Source organism: Anthonomus grandis, chromosome 22 (assembly GCF_022605725.1).
Source record: "Anthonomus grandis grandis chromosome 22, icAntGran1.3, whole genome shotgun sequence".
Lineage (NCBI taxonomy): Eukaryota > Metazoa > Arthropoda > Insecta > Coleoptera > Curculionidae > Anthonomus > Anthonomus grandis.
In genome coordinates this window covers 13,458,899-13,475,001 of record NC_065567.1, presented here as the reverse complement: position 1 = coordinate 13,475,001, position 16,103 = coordinate 13,458,899, and the positions used below count along the sequence as shown (strand labels likewise).

The 16,103-nt window shown below is 31.4% G+C and overlaps 1 protein-coding gene across 3 annotated transcripts in view; it reads right to left on the bottom strand.

The window, feature by feature from the left end:
* Positions 1-16,103, bottom strand: part of LOC126748182 (atrial natriuretic peptide receptor 1-like) — a 53,092-nt gene that overhangs the window by 26,058 nt on the left and 10,931 nt on the right. For 2 of the 3 annotated variants that reach the window (XM_050457226.1, XM_050457227.1), the window contains exons 2-11: positions 15,345-15,522; positions 14,807-14,993; positions 14,553-14,755; positions 14,215-14,329; positions 12,113-12,399; positions 7,673-7,873; positions 7,052-7,136; positions 6,884-6,998; positions 6,318-6,804; positions 6,109-6,264 (exon numbers count right to left, since the gene is read on the bottom strand). In XM_050457226.1, the coding sequence (XP_050313183.1) occupies positions 6,109-6,264; positions 6,318-6,804; positions 6,884-6,998; positions 7,052-7,136; positions 7,673-7,873; positions 12,113-12,399; positions 14,215-14,329; positions 14,553-14,755; positions 14,807-14,993; positions 15,345-15,522 (2,014 nt within the window). The remainder of the gene's footprint in view (positions 1-6,108; positions 6,265-6,317; positions 6,805-6,883; positions 6,999-7,051; positions 7,137-7,672; positions 7,874-12,112; positions 12,400-14,214; positions 14,330-14,552; positions 14,756-14,806; positions 14,994-15,344; positions 15,523-16,103) is intronic. The other variant, XM_050457228.1, reaches the window with a different exon arrangement.

Sequence of the window (16,103 nt, the reverse complement as noted above, 5' to 3'; positions counted from 1 at the left end):
TCAGCCAGCTCTTCGTCAGCTGTTCTCATGATCTTATCAGGCACTTCCTCTAGAGTCCAGAATTTTTGTAAGATTTCATCCGCTAAAACATCAGAGGATAGCTGTGAGTGAAAGGTATGAGAGACTTCCATATTATTTGGATCAAATAAATGTTCTTTTGAGTCAAAATTTTCTACTGAATGAAAAGTTTTTCTTTCTATTGGTAAAACTCCAGATATAGTCCAGCCAAGATATGTATTAATTAAAACTGGTAATCCTTTTCCCAATTTTATAAAACCGGAACATATTATTTCACTATAAATGTCCATACCTAACAATAGGTCTACAGGGTTACTTTCGAAGTACTTGGGATCTGCGAGAGAAATGTCTTTAGGAATTTTAAGTGTATCTGTGTTAAGATTAATCCTTGGCATGTTACAAGTAATTTTATCAAGAATGACAAAAGAAACAAAAAACTCCCTTTTAAGACAGGTTGTGGAGTGAATTTTTAAATCGATCATTTTATGAGAATAGGTAATTTTCTGGGAAATACCTGAAATTTGCATGTTTTTGTTATAAGGCTGATAATTAAGTTTTTTAACTAAATTACTTGTTATAAAGGATGTTTGGCTTCCACTATCTAGTAGTGCTCTTGCTGAAACTTGATTCCCTTCACTGGTATAGAGCATGACAACGGCGGTGGCTAACAGAATTTCACCACTTGACCTCTTCACTCCAGAACAACAGGATGCCCTAGTGTGCAGGGTTTGAAATTGAGAATTTTGATCATTAACTTGAGAATTTGAACCTTGAGGTTCATTATGCTGAGAGCTAACTTGAGATTTTGCTGCAAAGGCAGGCGATTGATCGAGCGCTCTCGAAGGGGTTTGTAGCGAGTTATTATGTCCATGATTCATATGTCTCTGGAATGAGCTCTGAATATTATTTTCATTCGAGGAATTATTTCCAATGTGAGACTGGAAATTTTGAATATGAAGAAGTGTATGATGCTTTTTATTGCACATCATACAGGTTTTTTGTGAGGGACAACTATCAAAATTATGTACAGAAGATAAGCAATTTCGACATAATTTCTTATCTTTAATAAAAGAAACCCTTTCCTGGACGGTAAGCCTTTTAAATTTGTCACATTGGGCCATGCGATGTGGCATATTACAAAATAAACATTTAGCATTGTTATTGTTAAAGGAGGATAACTTATAATCTTTCTTTTGATAAGATCCGGTATTGGAAAAATGGGAACTTCGTGTTCCTGATTTGATACTGGGCGTAAAAGGTTTTGGAGAATTGGCAGTTACAGTCTCCATTATACTACAACGTTTGTCCAAAAAATCAAAGAATTCCTGTAAGGTTGGACGCTTGGTATGGTCCCTGTCAGTTTCAAATGCTCTATTGGTATTAAAATCTAACTTTTGTAAGTATATAAAAATAAGCATGAGGTCAGCCCATTCATCTTTTGGAACATTTAAATTTCTTAAGGATTGGATACCCTGTCTTGCTTGCGTAATTAATTTTCTAAGTTCAGAGGCAGAGGATTTTGTGAGATTCGGTACCTCAATCAGCTTTTTGATATGACAAAAAATAATCCTAAATTCATTTGCATATCTATCCCTTAAAGTGTCGATAGCCGCGTTTAAATTACTACTGGTTAAAGGTAAACTCTCTATTAACTCTAAGGGCTCGTTCCTTAGATACGATTTTAAATAAATAAATTTTTGAATGTCACTTAACCCAGAGTTGTTCATTATTAAGCTTTCGAACAACTCAAAAAAGGTACTCCATTCCATAAAATTACCTGAGAATGGATTTATAGAGATTTCTGGTAGTTTTGTGCTAGGTGCTACTACATTATGTGTTACCTGCTCTGCCACAGATGTACCTTTTAACATATCGATTTTTCTTTTTAAATTTGACAGTATAATACAATATTTATCCTCCATGAGAGTACAGTCCTCTTTAAAAGTGTCATCACCATGTTCTTCTATTGATTCTAACAATTCATCATATTTTTTATAAAATCCCTCAAGTTGATTTACTTTGAATTCAAACTGATAAACATCTTGTTGTGTTTGATTTTTGTCAAACCATTTTTGAATTTTGGTGATGGCACCCTTAATGGGAGCTAAATGCTTTTTTAACTCGTCCATTTTTTATTTACTAATTAAAGCAATGACGTACAAAAATTAATAAAAGTTTACCAGGTTACATAAAAGTCAAATGACTTACTTAGAAAGTTTTTTGTTTAGGCCTACAAAATTACTAAACACACAAGATTTATTAAAAAGTACTAAAATGTTTCAACACAACGAACAGGGTTGCCAAGTGTTTAAATATAAATATGGTAAATATTTTAGGTTAGCATGCATGTGAAAATGTTTATTATATATATATATTTTTTTTAATTGTTTATTTGTTATTATCTTTTAAACAAAACCACCAGACCAGTATCCGGCTCGAAGGACCAACTTGTTACGTGTGGGAGGTGAAATTCCCACCGTACAGATATATTAGAAACTGATTCCAATATCAAGCTTTATCAGAAAGCATCTATTTTTTCTATACAATAGCAACTGTATTATCTAGGACACTGGGTGGCAACTTTGAATAAAAAACCGCTTTATACACAAACAAACTAATTATTTAATTTCCAAGAAATAAATGTGGCAACATAGGATATCAAAATATTTAACAGAATTCACATGCACCCTCTCTCATTCACTCATAAAAACCTTATCTTTATGAAAGCTACAAACTAAAACTAAATAATTACAAAAATGTTGACATTTGCAACGAATTATGTCAAAGCCAAAGTAAACACAGTTGGCACAAAATAGTTATTACATAAAAATGGTTTCAAAACACTTACAGTAGTCTGTAAATTCCAGTATTTATACTCCAAACAGGACACTTTTTGTTTTCACTTTTTACAGGTTGTTTGCACTCACTTCTTTTTGTTTACTTGCACCTTTACACCTTTAACACTTGTTTGTTTGCTTTACTACATATTTGACATTACAAAAAGTAAAAAGCTACAAAGACCCAATCTGTATACTTAGTCACCCAGCACAAAGATTACCAACTTGTAATTCTTCCAGGCTAGAAATTTACGGTTTTCGTGGATAAATTAAATTGATTGAACTGACTCGTTCACAGGGTTAATTAACTTCATAATTAAAAACCCTTTAACTGATAACTTATATAAAAGTTTCTTGGGGCAGAAACTATTAATTTTAAAAACAAAACATCACTGGCGCGTGAAAATCGTAAAAGAAACGATTAGGCGGGTCGAGACGTCACCCTCTTGAGCTTTTGTCAGTAACTCGACTACTGGAACACTGATCGGTCAATATTAGATTTTTGCATCGCGCTGCTTGGTTCCCGGTAACCTTTTTTTGTACGACGGCAAAACTTAAACGGGGCGGCTTCTTTGACTGCGTTATTTATAGATTTTCTTTTAACTTCGCACAGCTTTGTCGTGCCGATTAGATTACGTAAAAAGCAATGTGAGAAAGGAAGATATGCAAACATATTTAAGTTAAATTTAAAATAAATGGTTGCGTTGTTCGCAACACTCATACATCTTGATGTCAGGGAGTGTACCCTCGAATTTTGTCTTTATGGTTTAATTTAATACTTAAGTTTACTTAACTCTATTTATTACTTTTATTTACTACTCTCTATTTATCTAAATATTATCCCTATAGGTAATATTTTCCGAATAAACGTTAAATATATATTTTCAAGCAGAAACCTTAAGTTGGTTTGAAAAAGATAAATGATAAACGAAACAACCTTACCTATTTAATAATTCTGGACAACAAAATCACAAGAAACAAACTACTTATATAATATACAGGGTGTTTCAGAACTATGGGATCAAACTTCTGGGGGTTGTTTAGTGCAACAGAAGAATCCATTTGAGTATGAGAACCCATGTCCGGAAATGCGTCACTACGCCACTACGGCCCTAAGACGCGTTAAAATTTATAAAAAACATTAATTACCTAAATAGGATCTGCTGCATTTATTTTTACCTTTTGTACATGATACCATAACAACAATTGTTTAAAATCAACGCTAATCAATGTCAATTCTCAATGTCATGTTTAAAAATTTTATAGCTTACAATTTTTAAACATTTATTGCTAATGGAAAACTTTACCAATCAAGAATTGGCGGATATGCATTTGGCATACGGAGCAACAAGCTGCAATGCACGAGCAGCATCGCGATTGTATCATGAACGTAATCCCGAACGACAGCATCCTGGATACAAAAAGTTTATTGCGGTTCATTGGTGGCTCGTTGAGACAGGCATGTTTAAGACCAAGATGCATGATACTGGTGTTGCTCGAACCGTAAGAACGGTCGAATTTGAAGAAGAGGTGCTTCAGCGAGTTGCCGATGAACCATCAAATAGCACACGTGACGTCGTTAAGAATATGAATACGAGTAACGCTTCTGTCTGGGTGGTACTACACGAGCAACAATTCCATCCTTACCACTTGCAGAAAGTTCAAGGTATGACTGCAGCCGATTATCATCCTAGAGTTCAATTTTGTCGATGGCTTCACATCATTGCACAACCAAATTTTTTACGATATGTTTTGTTGACCGATGAAGCCTCTTTCACAAGAGACGGTATTTTTAATAGTAGGAATAGCCATGTTTGGGACGAAGAAAATCCTTATGCAATTTTTCCAAGAAAACATCAGAATCGTTGGTCTGTCAACGTATGGGCAGGCATTGTCGATGATTATTTAATTGGGCCATATTTTCTACTGGAACGGTTAACAGGACCTATTTATCTGCGTTCCATGGAGGAAGTTCTCCCAGAACTCCTTGAAAATGTTCCACTAAACGTTAGACAGCAAATGTGGTTTCAGCATGATGGAGCGCCGGCTCACTTTGCTGTACAAGTACGCGAGTATTTGGCTCAGCGGTTTGGGCACCGTTGGATTGCCAGAGGTGGAGCAGTTTCTTGGCCTCCTAGGTCACCCGATTTAACGTCGCTCGATTTTTTCTTTTGGGGACATGTAAAGTCTTTAGTCTACAAAACTCCAGTAGAATCAGAGCTAGACTTAATTGGACGAATAACAGCAGCATTTGAAATCATTCAAAACGAGGATCAAATTTTTAGTGTAGTCCGCCGAAATCATGTGCGGCGTTTAAATCGGTGTATTGAGGTTGGAGAAAGACATTTTGAACAATTGTTGTGATGGTATCATATACAAAAGGTAAAAATAAATGCATCAGATCCTATTTAGGTAATTAATATTTTTTCTAAATTTAAACGCGTCTTAGGGCCGTAGTGACACATTTCCGGACATGGGTTCCTATACTCAAATGGATTCTACTGTTGCACTGAACAACCCCTAGAAGTTTGATCCCATAGTTCTGAAACACCTGTATATGTAGATAGATTAAGATTTTAATTTAAAAGATTTTTCGTAATTTTTGTAATCACATTTGAAAGCTTTATTATATCTCTGTTTTGTCGATGGTCGTGGATAATTTAATTTAATTTGAATTGTATATCCTAAAGTAATATTATATATTTTTGTCATGTAACTGACATGCCTTTCTCTTCTGTTCGTTGCACGCTCTTGCTTTTAGCATCCAAATTAAGTTTTTTTTTAATGGAAAAAATTAATATTTGATATTTTGAAAACAAAATATATTTTCTAAGGGGTGGTTTATCTATCGATTTTGTTAAAATCACGATGCATACTAGGCATTTGCTAGGAAATTAACATTGTAATTTAGTAATTAACATTTTTTTTCTTTGGCAAATAAATGTATTGAATTTGAATATTGTACCAGATGTATGATAGCATCGGTCGACTTATAATGAGTAATCCGTTGGCAAAAAGGGAAGCCTTTTAGATTGCAAGATTTAAAAAAATCTCTCGAAGACGTAATCGCTTTACAAGGCCCTACAACTCAGGCTTGTGTATCTCAAATCCTACTCGGGTGTTATACGTCTAAGTAGGATGTTCTTATTTGTATCTTTTTTATATTTCTTATTATTATTTTACACATTTTTCTAATTTAAAAGTCTGCTTTATTACCAAAAATGTAAAATATAGACCATTTATTTTTATTTACCTTTAGGTTCAAGCTTAGAGTCCTTTATATAAAAAACACCCTCTCTCATAATAATTTCTTCCATGATAATAGCAAACGAATAAACGTCCCCCTTTTGCGTACCTTCTGGTGGAGGGTTAGGCATTCGTAGGAGTTCTGGTGCTGTCCAGAGAAATTCTGAAAAATCATTATTAGGTTTATTGTAACAAGTAATGAAAAATATAAAATACTTTTCCAGTACTCATAAGAATCCTCAGAATTCACATACTTATCATTTCCTTTTAAAAAGTGTAAACCAAAATTTGAAATTTTTAAAACAAATCTGCTATCCACCAAGCAGTTTGAGGATTTTAATGCTCCGTGAGATTTAATATGGCTAGCATGTAAATAATGCATGCCTCTAACTATGTCCATAATAAGAGACATTCGAAATGCCCAATCCAGTTTATACTGTTGATCCTCAAGTATATCTTGAAGACTGCCCCTTGGACAGTATTCTACGAGTAAGCAGTTATGAGGTACATCTATGCATGCACCATAAAACTTAACTAAATTATCGTTAGATAAATCTTTCATAACTTTAAGTTCATAAAGTTGCTTATGGGTTAGGCTAAGTTTTAATTCGGGTAGTTTTTTAATCGCTACGCGAATGGAATTATAGAATCCTATTTGAGCGAACAACTGGTTATCTCCAGCTAAGCTCATCTCGTCAATTTCCTAAAAATAATTTACAAAGGTATATAATATATCAAGTACGTAGAATTATAGTAAGAAATAGAATTAAAAAAATATATACTTTATTAGATCCAATTGAGTGAATACTGTTTCTCCTATCGGTTGAGAAAAAAACAATATTATCATAATTAACTTTCCATGACTGGGCATATATTTCTGCTTTAAGCTTATAATGCCTAAAAAATAAACTTAAGTAAAATACTCGAAAAAAAATTTTTGCATATCTTACCTATAAATTACAGCTAAAAATACTATTAAACCAAAAAATATAGAACTAATCAGACTTATAAGAAGAACATTTACTTTATTATATGCTAAAATAAAAAAAAAGTATTAAACATTTTAAAAAACTTACTTAATTACTTTAGAATTTTAACATACTCTTTTGTTATTGATGTAAACCTTAATTAAAGTTTAAAATTTTTTATAAAATTTTAAATTATGAAAATGGTACTGGAAAATATTTTTATTTTTAACACATTTTGAAGTAATAATAAATAATATGTAGAGATAATTATTTCTTATTCTAGGAAAAAATATAAATTTACATTGCATATATGCCTCAATTACTTTTGTTTAAATTGCAAGTTATTAAAAAAGAACCATACAAAGATTACATAGATCTTAAGCATATAACCATTTTTTTATCATATTAGATCTTATCATATTTTATCATATTTTTATATAGATTTTATCATATTTTATCATATTAGAATTAGATTAACCTTTGACTAAACTTCGCCTAGGTACATTATTGGAAAGTCATTCTTCATTTAAATTTTATGTATATCTTAGAAGTGGTTTAACTTATCACTCAATCCTCGAGTTATAATTGACTGTATAAACTTACTAGGACATTTTGAGAGATCAAATCCACATTTAGGTGTATCAGGAGGAAACGAAAAATTAGGATTCCATTCATTTATAGTTCTATTTTGTGCTGAGTAAATTCCAATTACTTTTGAAACTCCTTCCTCATCTTGCGCAACTAAAGCGTATTCCTCCACTCTTTGCAAGTTACAGTTTACTATAATTTCCTCGTTATTTTTACCTATAGCATTAAATAAATGTATTAAATTTAGAAGTGCAATAAATTAAAAAGTTTTAAAATAACAGTTTAGCGCATTTTTTTTGGAAAAAATCCACTACTTTAGTTCAAAAACTATAAAAAAATACGATACGACCATTTCTGAAAGCGAAAAAACCTACTGCGAATCTGAAAATATATTGTACATGTCAAATTAAAAATACAAAATCTGCTGGACCTTTTTCCATCTTCCCACCTACCCTATTTACAAAATATAATCAAATTATGAGTTTTTAAATTTTTATTTTCTTGTCTTGAGGTTTGTATAAATTCTAATAAAACAGAGGAACGCACTCCTCTCAGCAACATATTTTTATTCTCAACCTACTTTAAAGTACAATAACCCAAATTGGGCCCTTAAATAATAAAACTAGACCCTGTAAGTGAAATTATTAAACTAACTGTAAGTAAAATTCTAAATAAACTATAGTACAATAACTATGAAAATAAGTAGCAATCTTAATTTTTTTTTCATATGATAAAGAGTAATGCAAGCCAAAGAAAAAGAGTACCCAATTCCAGATACAAAATGCAATACGTCGAACGTTCTCGTCTCCATTTAATTTTGGTCGGACTACAGCTGGTAGAATCCTTCCGTAGAAAATTTCCGACTTAATTATATTAACTTGCAATCATAAGTCTAATATGATTGTAAGTTAATATATTGATATTCTCCCCCAAATCCTTAATACTAATAATTGTCTATGATAGAAAAACTTTATGTCTGGAAGGAGAGGAAAACATATTATTTAATTCCATGTGGCTAATTTCGTTATCTCATTTAATGAGAAACTACGTCTTTCATGTACTGCGTTCTTTAAATTCCCTAACTATGTCAAGCTCCCTTTGGCATCAGATTTTAGAAACAATTCGTTATGGTGCTCACAACTGCGCAGCTCGCCACAATAATTTATTTAAACTTCGTCGTCATAGGACTGCAATGCTTTATTAATTTATATTATTTTAAGCCTATTGCAGTTTTTTGCTCTTCGTGAAGTTATTAATTAAAACATTCGACGCACAAACATAGCCAATTTATTATTATTATTATTATTATTATTATTATTATTATTATTATTATTATTATTATTAAATATTTCATTACACTGTTTCCTTACAACTATTTAAGTCCGATTTAAAAGTCGTGTATACAGGTAGTTTTGAGACAGTGGAAAAACTGATTCCAGGGATCAAAGCACATCGGAATAGAACTCATAATGTTAGATTAATAATAGGGCTTCTCTATTGATCTTCATCTTTATTACAAGTTCTTCTTTACGAGAAAGAAAGCCGTGTCTAAGATAGATACATCGGTCGGAAAAGAATCTTTTCAAATTTTTTTTTGTCGTACTAAATTGTAGGGATTGTCGACTCCAGTGCACCATTTATCAGACACGGTAAATTCGGATATCAAGGTAGAAAACGTTAGACGCGTACGCATGATTTTTACTAAGTACGGAAAGAACCCAAGTCTAACGAACACAGCATTTGTTAGGGAAATGATAAAAAGCGGTTTAGACAGAAATGTTTAATTAGAAAAGCTACTCTGTGTGTCAAGAAGAAAATGATGGATCAAGAGAACCACCCTGTATGGTAAGCCAGCCCGTGGACCTCTCTAATTTCTTTTAGTGACAACAATGTAGCCAGCCTGCAACACCGTTGTTCTTTACAATATTAATAAGGTAAGGTGTTAAAGGAAAGGCCGGATATGGAGAATCACCCTGTATGGTAAGCCAGCTCCATTGCCCCGAGTAGGCCTCGTGGGGAAAAAGAAAAATACCGGTTTTCCTTAAAACTGACTCCAGCATATATTCAGGGAGTTCTTTTCTGGGCTGGTCTTAAATGACTTGGCACTCTTGGTTTCTGCTTGATTTTTGATGAGTGCTGCAGATGCGGTGGCTTTAGTGTTCCCAGTAAATAAGCTCTATTGCTTTGGTTGCTTTTATGAACTAATCGTATTGAAGATTTGCAGCTTTTGGTACTTTTACTAGCGTTTTGGTTCAAATTTTATTTAAAAAGTGAATTATTTTATTTTATTTAGTCACATAAATTTGGGTACGTTTTGAATGGTCACACTCTCAGTAAATAGTGTTTGATTTTGATATTATCAAGTTTCTCTCTAAGACGTGTGTGGCGCTTTTTTAAGATATTCCTAGATCGTACCTATCTCCAGATCTTTGTATTGAACCACCTAGGGGCACCGCTGATGTGTCTCAGGATTTTATTTTAAAATCTTTGCAGTAGTAGTTTATAACTTTCTGGGATTTTATATAGTAGCGTTAAATTTATATAGTAGCGCGAAACATATAGGAGCTTGGGATGGATGACTTGTTTATACAAAGGGATTTTGTTTTTTAAGGAGAAAGGACTTTTTTAATTTAGGAAACAATACAGTTGGTGATATGTTTTATTACAATACTTATGAGTGATAGGTTTTATTATAATAATTGGATTTGATTTTGAATATGATATTTTGGAGCAAGTCTATGATCAATGAGCACCTCTAGATATTTATTAGTATTAAAATCAAGCCCAATGCCCTCCAGTCGGATTCTTCTCACCAAGTCGGTTCTTCTGCGAGAAATCTTTTCTTTTTTCTGGATTTATTTTAGATTTCCACTTCTGGCCCGACTCGGAGACTTTATCCAGGTATTGCTGAACTCTGATGTAGAGGATTTTTTTCATTTTTATGGATGTAAGAAAGCAGAAATTGTCTGCTTTCTTAATCATCTTCATCGTCTGCTAAAAAGTGCTAATTTAGAGTAGAGACTTTTAGGAATATCGGCTTGGAAAATATTAAAAAGATTAGAGAAAACAGGAGAACGATATGGAACTCCTGCTTCCATTATTCTGATTCCTGAACAGTTTTTTTTGTCCCATTTAAATCTTGCGCCAATATCCCGACTTAAACTGGCCTCCTGGCCGTACGGATTCGCTAAACTTCCTGTCTAAGTCTTCTAAACTTCTTCGCGTCTGCATATAGATGTCGTGCGGTGTACCCGCTTACGTCACTGCATTGATACCGAAATGACGAAAAATAGCTGATATTTGCGGCACAATCGCTGATATTGGAACAATATTACCAACATCGTGACAATGTTTTGATTTAATTGATTTGCTCCATATTTATAATTTAACTGAAACCCTAGTAAATGAGTTTTTAATCAGAAAACTTTGCGGCCTTTAGCGTCACTAGCTTTAATAATTTCCCATTTTGTGTTATTTATTTAGGAAAACTTATCTTTGCTAAGTCAAATATAATATATATAAAGGATAATAAATTAAGATTTTTCGTTTTAGTCTAATTGTTTGTCTATTTTTATATAAGTTGCTGGTGGAACTTATAATTGACGTTAGATATAAAGCTGCGTTTTTATTTTCAATTAATCCAATTTAATTTCTATTCAAATAGAATATTATGAATTTGCATATATTTTACTATTTATCTATTCTATTACTATTTATTTATATCTAAAGCATCTGCGCTAGCTTCGGTATACTGTAGCGTTTTTATTTTCTTGGTAGCTAATTTAATAATATAATGTAATGTAATAATGTATAAATATAATGTTATAATTTGATATTCTATGAATAGTACTGATCGCGATATCTAGTGTCTGGTTAATGGCATTGTAAAAAAAGAACTCCTAGATGGCGCTGTCTGTTCTTCGCTTGGAATTTTAAACAATTTACTGGAAGTTAATAATAATAAAATTTTTAATAAATTTTTCAATTTACAAAATTGAGCGCCGAAAATGAGATGCTAGGTCCAATATGAGTATGAAAATAAACCAGAGGATTAAGCCCTGAAGTTTATGGAGGCCGAACGTTTTTATTATCATTCAGATGTACCCTGATAGTACTACTTCTTAAAGATTAAAAATTTAATTAATAAAAATAATTACGGCATGCGTTATGCTATTGTCTATTTTTGGTAACACCAAATTTATCAAAGTCGGTCAAATATTTTTTCAATTTTGAAAAAAATACATTACATATTTACAACTTGCACAATTTTTAGTTTAAATGCAGTGTTGGTCATATATGCTCATTCTGATTCATGAAAAATTACTAAAGACCTTAGAAGTGCTAAATATGCATATGTGATATATTCTTTATATACTAGCTGATGTAGAAACTTTATAAAGTTAATTAAAAAAATATTTTATTAATACAGACGATACTCTACAGTTATAGACTTACCTGTAAAAGTTTTACCTTTGATGTACTGAACAATATCACAGCCTCTAAGAGCGGCAGTTTTCTCTGCGTTATTCTCAGTCATATTGCTTAAGGTTTGAGCATAAATGAACATGCTTTCATAAAGATCATCTAAGTAAAATGATCCTCTCACTGACTGATTTTTAACTTTTTCAAACTCTGCTTCTCTGTATGGGTAGAAAGTAAGAAATGACCCAAATCCTTTTTTAGCCATTTCGTTATTTTCTATATCATTTTCATCATACCAGGGTCTATCTGGTTCTGGGGCACTAAAAATTATATCTAAATAAAATGTTTTATTTAGAAACTGAGCTTAACGGGTTTAACGAAACCAAGCATTAACAAAAAGAAGGAATAAGTTGAATAAGTAATTGAATTTGAATCACATATTATGTCAATAATATAAAGGATGCCATGACCAAAACTATTTTTTCCCGTTTTTTGGCCTTGTGCTTGGCACATTTAGCCACCTGTTCCAATATATGACCAAAACTATAAATTGGCATTTGCTGCCACTTTGTTTTTTAATAGCTATTACTATACAGATCCCAATTAAACATCAGGAAGCAAAGTTCAAATGAACAACGTTTAACTTCTGTGAAAACTTAATGCAAAACGGCGTAAAATTACGCGAAAATAGCTTTTAAATTATCTACGATGTTTGGTCGTAATAGTACATCAAATAAATCAATAGGTCCCAGACACAATCCATGTACTTAAATAAGAAGCCATTCTGATCGGTTCTTCGACAATATACATTTCCATTCGGTATCGTGCTCAACTATTGAAGAGTATCACACTCAGTTTAAAAGTTAACGGCTTTTATTAAATTCTCTCTTTTCGCACAAGAAAAGTCAATGGACGGATTAGCAGGTTGGGATTTAATGTACCACCCAATTGATATTCTTTTTTCATAAAAAATATTTTTCAACTAAACGAATACTAATAAGTAGAAGTGCAAGTTATAAGGATACCTAAAAGGCACCTGCCTATTACGTAAAGCATTTAACTACATAAAAAATTATGATTAAAAAATTATATAAAAAAATTGTTTAGGTGTAGTATATTAAAAATTAGATGAATATCAAAATCAACCTTTCGTTATCACAGGACAAATTAGGACTTTTAAAAGCCTTGCCAGTTTCTATTGTTTCAAATAAATTTAATTTTTTCACTTTATTACTGCAACGAAAGATTATTATATCATTATTCTGTGGAAAGTCATGATTAGCTTCTAGATGTTTTGCAAAAGCTAGTGTAGTGACTATTATACAAATATGTCGTTAAATTTGTAGGTCTGATGATATTCTAGTTGGGCGAAACGTGTAACCTATGTTTTTTAATTATTATTATTTTTTCGATTATGCAAATAATTTAATGAATTGATAATTATGGAGTTTTAGATTTTTCTAAAAGTGCCATAAAACTTAAAAGGCAATTATTGAAAGACCAAAAAAAGTCAAAATTAAGCATAAACATCCGGAATAGTTCCACCGTTTTTGCTTTAGAGTTATATATAAATAGATTTATGCAATTCGCGATCCTATTTTCTAATAATTTCAATGGATGTCTTAAAACTCAAGTGGAAAATCTCTGGTTTGGCAAAGTTTTAGAACATCTTTCAACAAAAAAATAGTAAAATGTAAGGATTTTGTCTGGGAGTAGCTTCGAGTGACTTCAGATTTTTGGCCTACTCGAAAAAATGTTAGGAGAATTGTCATTTTGATGCTACTATATACTATGCCGCTACCTTATGCCGGCCCTGCAATTTGAATTTCATAATAAGCTTTAACATTTTACTTTTTAGTTTAGTCTTTAGTTATTTTTAATTTTAATTATTGTTATTTTTTAATTGTAACTCAAATAAATTATGTAACTCAGATAAGTTTGTTTCATAAGCCAGGTCTTGCAATGTGAAAATATATATATTTTTTTTCTGAATATATTTTTCTTAATCTATTTATACTTGATTTATCCTTGTATAGTTTTTGTAAAACAGTTAAAATGATAAATTGATAATTTAAAACCTAAAAACATTGCCATAATACTTAAAGACAATCTGAAACAAAAAGAATCGTACTTACTTATTATAAAGAGCAAAATTAAGGAACAAGTATTCCCCCCGATCCATCATCCCTATCTTAGCTGCATTAATAGCTATTTCTCGGATATTCGAGTGGTTGGCACATGTTAGTACAACTAAAAAAATATTTGATTTTAAAAAATAGATACTATTAGACATTTATTTATAATTTGAAGTTTTATACAATTTTAAAACTACATATATATAGTGATAAGGAAAACTTTAATTATTATATTTTTTTGACAAATCAAATTTTTGTACTTTAGGGTTTTAAAGAGCCTAATAGATTTAAAATGTTATTTATATAGAGTGAATTATTGAAGAAAGGATTTTACTCACTTGCATAGTCTACTCCCACTTTCTCACGTAAAAAACTTTCATACGTAATATTAAGCAACTGAATATCACTTGCAGAATAATCTAGGTTAGTACCTTCAAATTCTTGCAACAATGTTTTTTCTAATAAATAACACGCATCTTCTCCTGCCATTTCAATCTGTTGCTGCTTTTCATAAAATAAGGCAAATCTCTTAAAGTCATACCTATAAACTTTCCCTTTAAAACTTCTAACCTTTTTCGTGTTAACATACTACCTGTCCGCAATTAAATGCAAAAATTCGCCAAATGAGGCATATCCAGCTGATCCTACATTAACAAGGTGATAGAATTCATCGTCCATTACTAACTTTTGATTAGAGGTGAAGTCGAGAGTAAAACCACCTGGTGATAAAAGTGGCACGCCTGAATTGCCTAAGAGTTTTGCTATTCGCCCTACTCCAGCTAAAATTATAAAATATGCTTTTTTACAAATTACTTCAAACATTATTTGACTATTATCCCATAATTTATAGGACCATATTATGCTAATTAATTTTCATTCTAATAATTAATGCCAATACTAATAAAACAATTTACATCATCATTAATAATGTTAAACTTTTGATAATTTATTATAATATTTAATAAAATATCTCAATTTTCAGATATTTCCTACATAATATATACTTGATGAACAAAGTCTATACTATATGTGAAATCACACTAAAGTTGGTATAACTGTTCAAATAGTGACCAGAAAATTTTTCAGAAAGAGTTTCAATAACATTGTAAAAAAAATAGGTATTTTTTTACCTAAAGCATAATCACAAGTGTGTCCAAATATAACATGCGGACACCAGTCAATGGCATCAATAATTTGACCAAGACCTGTTTCAGACTTACAACCATCGTCTAAAGCTCTAATGTCAAACTTGATATCTGGAACGAAACGTTGAACGTCTTTAGCAGCCTCCACTATTATCTTTTCTGTCTAAAAAATACATTAATAAATATTGGATCCTATATTAATAAATCTATTTGATAATGACAGCGTTTTATATCTGGAAATAATAATTTCTTTATTGATTACTGCAGAGGTAGAATTTCAGAATAAGTGATTTTTATTTAGGAAATGGATAAATTGAATATTCTTATGATTTTAAGAACATTAAGGCCTAATTAAGTCAAATCTATTTTATGACAGTTCTCTTTTTTGAAATTTAATGTAACCTCAAATTATTTTCTATAATACTCGTATATATAATAAACTTTTATGCTAAAACCTCAGTCCGCCTCTGGCACATATACGTTTTTTAACACAAAAGTTTAAATATACAGGGTGATTCATTAAGAATGGGCAATCTCTGAGCTGGAGATACTACACACCAAAATATGGCGATTGAGGTTTTGACATGAAAATTACGAATTTTGTGGTGAATTTAGCATTATTTATACAGGGCGCTAGTGACACCCTGTTACTTAGGTAAATTACAACATCTTTTTTGTCTAATCACTTATGGCTAAAACGACTAGAAAATCTAAAAGGCAGTTCAATTTTAAATAAAAAAGGTA